At 37.6% G+C, this 9,840-nt stretch overlaps 1 protein-coding gene across 1 annotated transcript in view; it reads right to left on the bottom strand.

The window, feature by feature from the left end:
- Nucleotides 1–1,365, bottom strand: part of loxhd1b (lipoxygenase homology domains 1b) — a 24,981-nt gene extending 23,616 nt beyond the window's left edge. The window contains exons 1-2 of the mRNA XM_035658245.1: nt 1,141–1,365; nt 669–1,005 (exon numbers count right to left, since the gene is read on the bottom strand). Coding sequence (XP_035514138.1) covers nt 669–1,005; nt 1,141–1,365 — 562 coding nt within the window. The remainder of the gene's footprint in view (nt 1–668; nt 1,006–1,140) is intronic.
- Between the last annotated feature and the right edge of the window lie 8,475 nt (nt 1,366–9,840).

Below are 9,840 nucleotides of genomic sequence, written 5' to 3'. Positions count from 1 at the left end.
GAAGGATAAATTAAAAGAGAGATGTCAGATGTGAAAACAAACAAGAAGGAGAGGGATAATGTGAAAAGAACAATTATATCAAATAAAAACAACTTGAAATATAAAATAAAGTACATTAAATAATAACTACCTTTAATTCTACTTAATTTGGTTAACTCCCATCACCCTCTGAATGTACCATCAAACCCTTACTGCCCTTAAATAAGAAGTATTGCTAATAATACACTTTGAATGGCAAAGGTCTATATATTAAATTAAACAAGGAGTGAAAATGAAGGTAAGGGTAATTCTCTCTTCTATTAAAACTGTAACAAATTACAAAGGAACTTTAGAGGACAGTGAAGACCTTATTAGGATGTGAAACATTAGTGAGTGACAGGTGTCATATAGCTGTAGGTTGAAGTACTGACAGTACAAGGATACTACTTCACTCAGTGTAATGTTAACCATTTACATCAAACCAAAGCATAGGGACAGTAATGAAGGAGCCACTCAGGCTCCTGTAATTGCAATTAAGGATTAACCTCACCTCTGGGTGTCAGATGTCAGAACTTACATCGAATTAATGATATAACATGCTCTCTCTATTAAAAAAGGTATTTTAATTCTCTTTTTCACAGCTTGCCTTTTGAGCGTTTTACAGGTTGAGATAAAACTTCTGCAATTACCTTTCTTTTTGTGGTACTCATCCTCGTAGTTCTCCACCTTTTCTGGCTCGTAGTTGCGAAGCTCACGCTCATAGATTTCAACGTAATTTTCGACCTTCTTCTTCTTGCCTTTAGTCTTTTTGGTGTCTTCGTCACTATCTCCCCTAACCGAACCTTTCTTCTTCTTGTCTTTCTTTTTCTTTTTCCCTTCATCTTCATCCCCAGCTGCCTGGTCTTCCTCCGAGTCCTTTTTGGATTTTTTATCCTTTCCCCCCATCTTGTCTTTGACCAAGGACTTCTCAGATCCTTTCTTAGTGGTCTCAATCACATCAGGGAGTTTTTCTCCTCTCTTTTTGCTCTAGGAGTCATTATTGTTATCGTCATTATCAGTATTCTGTGAGTCATTGCTCAACTCATCCTCGCTCTCCTCTTTGGCTTTCTTCTTCTTTTTGACCTTTTCTTTAACTCTCCCTTTTGGCTTGGTGCTCCTTACATCAGGCTCTGATGTGTCAGAATTGTATCCTTCTTCACTGCTGTCTTTTAGCTTCTTCTTCTTCTTCTTCTTTGTCTTCTTCTTTAACCTTCCAGCATCCTCTGACTCACTGAGCTGCTTACTTTTCTTCTTGGGCTTTGGTTCCTGATCCTCTGAATCCTCGTCATTGACATCTTTGGTTTCCTCCTCTGTGCTCGGTCTTGTTTTTTTCTTTTTTGTCGGCATCTTTAATTTATTTATTACCTTCCTTTGTAACTGTAACCGATTCCTGTGTGTACCGGTGAAACTTGATTAAACTGACCCGTGACTCTGCAGGAGTGACCCACTGGCAGGACAAGGTCCGAGTCAGAGTTCACAGACTGCTGTCTGGCAGACAGCTAGGGAAGCCCCTCTCTGCGGGTTATCCTGACCTACAACAGCAGCAGATGCTCTGACCTCATTAAAAATGATGATCTGCTCACTGTCACCTGACCAGAGGAAGAAACCCTCCCTGGAAATGAAGCTAGAAAATGCAAAGAGGTGTGGCAGTAATCCCTCCTCTTATACAGTTAACCTGCGTACAGCTATCTACTTAACAGTGGTACTTATTATGTGTATGATTGAGTGAAACAACATGTAAACACAGCCGATCTGGGCCTGCAGCGGCATGTTGATGATCTAAACAAGCCAATTAACTTTTTTAAATATCTTTCCTTTGCCAAATTTTTGTATTCATAATGTTTATGTACTATTGTTAATTATATTACTTACTACTGGGGGACATTTTGGCCAAAGAGCTGCAAAACAAAGCCAGAGAAAACCAACAACCTTTATTTGTTTTGCTAATTTGTAACTAACGCTTCTGCCAGCTGACACACTGAAGCAACTGGTTTCTAACCACCAGACTCTCACACATCTTTCAGCTATGGTTTGATCAATATTTTCTGAAAAAGGTATCTTATGCTCGGCTGCTGTTGTGTTGCTGTTGCTCTCCTGGTTTTAGCCCCATTTGTCAACCTGTAAAGCCAATGTTAAAGTCAAAATGTCAAAGGCATTTTTATGATATAAAAATGAGGGTGGGGCTAATGATACCTTATACTGCTGGCTTGTGAATCCCCTCCAATAAAAATTGTACAGTAGCCTACAGTATTTGAGGGAATATACTTTATTTTACTTTGCACTACTGACTTTCACTAAATGTTAAATACTGAAAGAGGGACTGTATTTTCATTTTTCTGGAGGTCAGTGTTGCTTGCTTTCAGCATATTCTGTCTGTAAAAGTTGGAGCTTGAGTCTTTCTGTTTGTGCAGTTTAACATTACACTGTCATTTGAGTTATATTATGAGATATATGCATTATATCTCTATTATGGCCTAGACCTTCCATTTCTCCTGTATATCAGACAGAAAGGTTCCAAACTGTTAATGTCACTAGGATTAGTATTTGAGGTGCACATATTTTTTTACATTTAGTATGAGGACCTTTACACACTAAACTCCTCAACAACCTGTTTAACACTAACAAAATGTGCATGCAATAGATAAGGTATAGAGGAATTACTAAAATCAGCATAAAGGGAGACAGTATTATAATACTTGTCAGACCGAAACTGTTAATGTAACATTATAATTGAGGTAAATGAAAATAGGGTGCCTGTGCAACTGAGAAAAAAACCTCAGGTTCTTGTTTGTGTGTGTGTGTGTAAGCTTCACTGCAGCCAGCAGAGGGAGGCACCTTCTTTTGCATTAGGATTCAAAGTGTATTATTGTTTGCACCATTGCATTCATCCAACAGAGGATGAGCACCAGTTACATCATTCAGATTGTGGCAGTGTTATCAGAAGACCCACAGCTGGTTTCCCCTTTTCACAGATTTTCACTAAAGACTGTTTCTCCTCAGTTGTTACACATTTGATAAAAACCCTTAAAATGCGTACATGTGAATATATTCTCAATAGTCTAAACACAAATAATGCATTATGTACAGCTTTTTTTGTACATAATGAGTGAAATTACATTCAAAACTCGCAAAAAATGTAAAAAAATAGTAAAGACAGTAGCCTCCAAATCAAAAACACATATAAAACAAACAGAAATACAACAACAAAATACTGAACATAGATTATAGATTTAAAGCGTTTTACATGGAACAGAATCGTAGAGAATCTGAAAATTGTGAGTACCGTCTACAGCTAAATAAGGCCTCACTCTGTATTCATTTTCTGTCTGGGTAAGTGTTTTTGTCCCTCTTTCAGCAGTGTTTCTTTTGGCTGTACTGTAGACATTTTGCCTGGCATGATGTGTTCAGCCACAATGAATCCCTGGATGCTCTTCCTCTTCCTTGTCCTCATCATCCTCCTTATGTTTCCCTCACCCTTCCTCTCCTGCTGCCTTTTTGTCTGTCTATGTCTCTCTGGCTATAGTACCACTGATTCAGCCACCCTCAGCACTTCGAAACAATTAACATTAAAAAAACATTAACAGCTGTTAATGTTTGCACCTGTGTGTGGTCAGTGTGGGCAAATCTAGTGTATTATTACTGGAAGTAATGTTTAAGTATTTTTGCAGAGTGTGGTTTCTTCCGTTCTGGGTCATTGCATGTATCAAATTCCACTGTTAGTGTTTTAAATATTCATCTAAAATCCCTTTTAGTTGTTGCTGTTCAGTAATGCAATCATATTGTACTCCAGAAAGTGACCCTTTAACTGTTTTTTCAGATGCATTGTGATTCCAAAGAGTAGATTAAAATGGATCACCAAGTTAATTTGAAGAAACAGCTGTTATATAACATGACAAAATATCTAAGACTAAGCTAAGTAATGAGCCTCCAAAAACTCTTCTTTTAAAAAGAAAGGACAGCTCATACCCACTCACTTGTCTTGTGGACAGGGCTGTTAGGTCAGGAGATTGACGTGATTGGAAGATGCACATCAGGGATGCAAGCAGGAAAAGGAGTTCCATCAAACCTTTTGAAATGTTTGTCCTGCAATCATTTTTCAACCTCTTTCAGATTCCAAGGAAGCGTTTTAGACAACAGAGGAGCAGATAGGCTGTCATGTGTGTCCATAGGGGACAGATACTGGACTTCAGACGCAGCATTTATCTGTAGTTTTTTTGAACATAGATTCAAAGGGTTCGAATCCCAAAGCTCATGTCATTGGTCAACTTGTTATCATTGTAGATTGTTCAGCAAACTAAAGGCCACAGATACCACTCAAACTATTTGTCCTTTCCTCTTGGGTTCACCAGAATCACCTGTAAACTGAAAGACCTTTTCCCTGAATGTAGTCAACCTGATTCTGTGTACATTATTTTTGTCTAAAGTTATAATCTTTTGGTCCGTCTCATTTCTCTTCTATTATTTAAGCCAAATGCCATAGCAGTAGCATCACTGACCAGGCTGTTAGCTGACTTAGCTTACACATAGAGACAGATAATATAATAATAATCATAATAAACCTCTCATAAAAAAATTCATCTCAAAGTGTCTTTAAATTACATGAAAGAAACCCCATTTTACCCATTTCACTGTTGTAATCAGAGTTAAAGCTAAATTTTAAAAAAACATATATATAAACAGATTCTACAGTATCAACTCAGCATCATAACAACGACCTTCACTTATTGCAGCAAACAATTGAAATACAATTAAACATACTAGATTAAAATAAAAACCTGTCTGAAGATTCAATAAAAATTATACAAGGGTACCCAAAAAGCAAGATTACATAGATGAGTCTGTTTCTCTCAGCTTATTGTTTATTTTGTTTCATTTTGCCCACTGTGTCTATAGTCTATCCACAGTCAGTACATTAGAGTTTTATTATGACTTCACATAAACATTATTTATTCAGTTTCACTTCATTTTATGGACCTAAGAATGAAACCAATAATGTTGACACCAATTAATCCAAAAGTATTATTTATGGGTCCATCTTAAGATCTTTCTTTAAGTTTGCTTCTTGGATATTTATGAAAAGGCTTTTCCACCATTTTAAGACCACTTAAACCCTAAATAAGCATCAATAGCTATAATTTCAGATTGTCATTCATCCAAGTTGTGTTGCTTCTTAAATTGTCTTCGAAACAATTTAGACAGCTGGGGTTATGCTAGAATCACACCTAATGAACAAATCAGAGTCTCTGATAAACTTGACTTTAGTGTATTTTAAATAATGAGAGGGAAACAAGCAAACAACAACATATGTTCTACACTAGACATAAAGTTACGGTGATTTAAATGAACATCCACAACAATGTGATTTGTTATCAATCTGAGAAATTAACTTAGCTGATTTATTTTAGAGATATCAAGTAGCAATGTGAGCTCCAATGGGAGTCTGAAATGTCCCCTACATTTGGTGCTGACTTCAGATAACTTTAAGCTAAATTGGTTTCCCAAAGCTACAAATGTTTATTTTCTATCCCGTCCAGAAGGAACTTCGTGATAACATTGCTGCAGCTCCGCGACACAGAAGACACTCTGCAAAGACTCTCAAAACAAACACAGTGGAGGGTCTTAACAGTTCACGAAGGATGCACAGAAGGAAATGAAAAGGAAATAGATTGTCACAGCAGGATACGTGAGGAACACGGTCACTGTCATGTTTCTCAGCCAAGTGCCTCAGAGTCTGTGATTGTGGTCACATTATGTTATGACAAGGGGATCAGATCATTGTGAAACCTAAACGCCGATTTATTTGACAAGGGCAAGGTGTTGTCCCCTTCTCACAGTAAAATGTTTGTGTGGTGGTTATGCAACACAGAAAGAGGTCGCTGCTTCTGTTGATAGTATTATTACTGTGGTCAGCAGGTGACATAGTCAGAAGTGAGACTTAAAGGTGTTACGCTGGCATGAATAGACCCTGCTGGAGTGCCCGTGAGCCAGGGCCGAATCTTCTTGACCCTCCATTTAACAATTTTCAGACACAGTTCTTGTGAAGAAGTTGTCCGCCCTCCAACTTGGCCACATTGGTATACACTATCAATAACAATCTCTCTCTCTGTGCAGTGGTAAAGCAGATAAAACATTACAAAGGCATGATATCACAGGGACTTTGTGGGGACTTTTTACAGCATCCCATGATAAGATCCTAATTTATACTTTTGGTTTCTATACAGCAACTATTTGTTTTACATCTGGAAAATCTTGTTCCCTCTAACATGGATGAAAATATTAATGTGAAAGGCTAAATTGAGCCCACTGTTAGTCCATATTAGAAATCCTGTTTTTTTTACTGTTGGGTTTATAATGTTAACAATGTTAGATCACAGATTATGTCTGTAATCTTCTATTCAAAGTTTGATTCCTTCAGCCTTAAATTGCCACTATAGCAACTACTTTCCATGGAAAGTATTAGAGCAGATTGTTGCTAAAAACAGCCTGAATCCAAAACATTAAAGTTTCACATCGCAATTTGCTTTTCAAACCATGTTCATGGCTTGATCAGCCAAAATAAAAAGAATGTGAACTTGTCAAAGTCAGTGCTCGACCCCACTTATGATATCATAGCCTTTGAAGCTGGGCAGAGAGTTATATAAGCTTTAGTATCTATTTCAAACGGCAATTTCATCACCATCTTTCAACCTTCAGTGTGAACTTCCTGTTATTTTATAGTTTTTAATTAAACTGAGAAAGATATGGGCACCTTAATGGGATACATTTCTCAAAGCAAGATGCCTGCAATCCCAGTGTAGAAGTGCGGTCAGAAATCACTCTGCCAGAGGATTTTTTATTACGAAAAGGCTGTCCTAGTAAAGACATTTGTCTTCTGATTTAAAGATCTTAGCTTTTCTTATCCTCATTCTCATTGTAATTGATTGTACACTTTGATAGTGTAGCCTACAGTGCTAGGAATGAGGTGGGACAGAGAAAAGATGATGCAGCAAGTCTACATGTCTAAAGTCAATAACATGATCTATCTCAACCACAGTAGCTACACAGAAGCTATACATACACCCCAGTGCAGACCCTTTAATTGTTGGAAAGGAGAGTTTAATTTAAAAAATCAGGTTGGACAAACGGCAATAAAATAAACAAATAATTATTTCCCAAGAGTGATATGCTTCAGTTAAAGGTCGTTGTTCAGCATCTTAGTTGGCAAGACGTCTACTTCTCAATATTCCTGTTCTTCATCGAACTAAAAATAAACAAAAGCACTTTGATCTGACAGAACATATTCAACCTGATTTATTTGTGGACTTTGCTGTCATTGCCTTTATGAGAGATAATTAGCACCTTTTCAGAATAACATGGCCAAGCCCGGGGAATGTGAGTCAGTATGTTTAGCTGCTGAAGCCTGTTTCGGCTTGTGAAAGAACATGACAGGTACCTGGTTACAATAAAGGGTGATAAATTGGACAAGTGACAAAAATTAAGATGCAGTCTATTTTGGATGCAATATTGAATTGATTTCTGGAGCTGCTTTAAGAAGCCCCACTTCTCCTTATAGGGAAATTGTTTAGAAACTATATGCACTGGTGGCGCAACAGAAAGAGGGTAACAGAAACAGACTTGACTCCACATCTGCAGTCCTTCACATCATGACATCTTTGGTACTTTTTTGCCTGCTGAAAGCGCACTCAGAGGCGACATCTGATATAGTGTTTGTAAGTAAGCGCACTTGTTCTCTGTTCCCAGTAAAGCACTGGTAAAGCACTTACATTTACACAACACAATAATTAGTGGCCCTGGTCCGGGCAGTGAAAATGAGGTCGGTGTCTCGTTGCCTTTGGTGAGGGGAACTGAACTCAAGAATCACAAGCGGAAGAAACCTGAGCTGCACAGGCAATACCTTTTTAAACACACATGGAAACATGCAGAAACACACATGCAATACAAATGTATTATGATTAATAGCATGTATAGTATTCAGAGTGATTTGCTCATTAAATGTCCAGAAATACACTGTTCCTACTAATTGCTTGTGCTTTTGAAGTCACTGACTTCATAAACCATTTCAGGCTGACATAAAGTGGCTGATTAATGGCCTGTTGTTGTTGTTTTATCTTGGTAGCATGAATGACCCCTCCACTAAATCATGTTTATACTGTACCTTTCAGAGGTTCCCATGCACGCCATTGGCTCCAAGGCACATGATACAGGCTGTTTTCAAATAGCCGACATATTAAAATGATCTTTGCAGCTGCAATATTGGACATGCAAAGAGTGGCCTTGCAGAGACTCGTGACTAAAGTCGCGTCATATTCTGCACATGAATCACAATATTCTGAAAAGCATACACACTCAAAATCACTAGGTCAAATTTGGCTCTTTCTGAGTCATTAAAGCACCAAAGCAAAGCAATAATTCTTACCCAGAATTGAAGGGTTTTTTGACCCAGTGTTAATGTTGTTTTTTTGTGTTACTGTGGAGTTACATACCCAATTTAAAATATGGTTTTAAACAGATATAATCCACTCTAGTTATTTTTAAATGAACATGTCACTATTTGTTACTGACTAAAATGTAGCATTAGGGCAAAATAACGAAGGTTTGGTTAAATAATCCAACAGTCAAATGAAAATAACAATACACTTTACACATTTACGTATGTTTTTAAAGACCCTATGATTCATAGGCATAGTTGCTTTCATACAGCCTGTGATTAATGAATTAGTTTGATATATTGGTCACTACCAACGCTGGCACACAGAGAGACTGGGTTTGAGTTATGATGTGCTGAACTCTTAAAACACATCAGGATATGAGCAGCATTAAAGCTATCAGCACTGTTTCAGAGCACCATTTGTTAGAAAACCTCAGAGTGAAAGCAGTAATCTGATTCCCAGGCAGAGCAGCAACTCAAATACAGTATCTGGAGAAGCTCTGTATAGTCAAATTAATTCGTTTTGAAATAAATAATTGATGGCAGAGAAATGATGAGGTGGACTTTTACTCAGCAGGCAATAAGTGATTACAGGGGATAATGATTATTTGACAAATGAAGGAGTAACATACTTAAAAAATATGCTGAGAGCTCCAAGAATCACTGACTGAGTTGGCAGCGACAGCAGTGCGTGCTGGGAAACGCTGCTGGATTCCAGTATGTGTGTGAACACGTGACTTTCTGTTGGAACACCTCTCTGTGGACCTGAAACTGCGGTTAAACTGTGTACCATTACATTCTGTGCTCAAATCTGACACAAACAACTTTGAAGCTGCCTCTTTCTGAAGTTATGACATCGGTAAATGATTAATGAAGTGGCTGTTTTTGTTAAGTGATTAAGTTGTTTTCACCTGTTTGTGCTGCATTAGTAAACTCATGTTAAAGGAATAGTTTGACATTTTGGAAAAGATACTGTCTTGTCTCACACTGCAGGCAAGTGACTCAATTCAGATTTTTTTTCTCTTATGTGTGACTCAGATAAATTTATTTCATAACAGTGTGAGCAGCACAAATCAGTCAGATTTTTTGGGTCACTTTCACATGTGGTCTAAATCAGATAGAGGTCTGTTTTTTTGCAATTTGATCTCGGTGTGAGCAGTCATATGACTTTTAGGTCACTATAGATTGACATTCATCAAAATTCTACACTGGTGGGAGTCATTTCGTGAATTCAAACACAGCTGCGATGGAGGAGGAAGAATGAGACCGTACAGAGGTAGCAGCCATTGCTCCAAACAAAGCCATCATTTAAAAATCTGGCTCTCTTTCTCCTAATCGTTGTCCTCACTTTCTCACAAATTCGCTGGCTTTCAGTGCACATCATTAATTATAAA

Source organism: Morone saxatilis, unplaced genomic scaffold (assembly GCF_004916995.1).
Source record: "Morone saxatilis isolate NCDOM2014 unplaced genomic scaffold, NCSU_SB_2.0 Contig16, whole genome shotgun sequence".
Classification (NCBI taxonomy): Eukaryota; Metazoa; Chordata; class Actinopteri; family Moronidae; genus Morone; species Morone saxatilis.
This window is presented reverse-complemented; position numbering and strand designations above follow the sequence as displayed.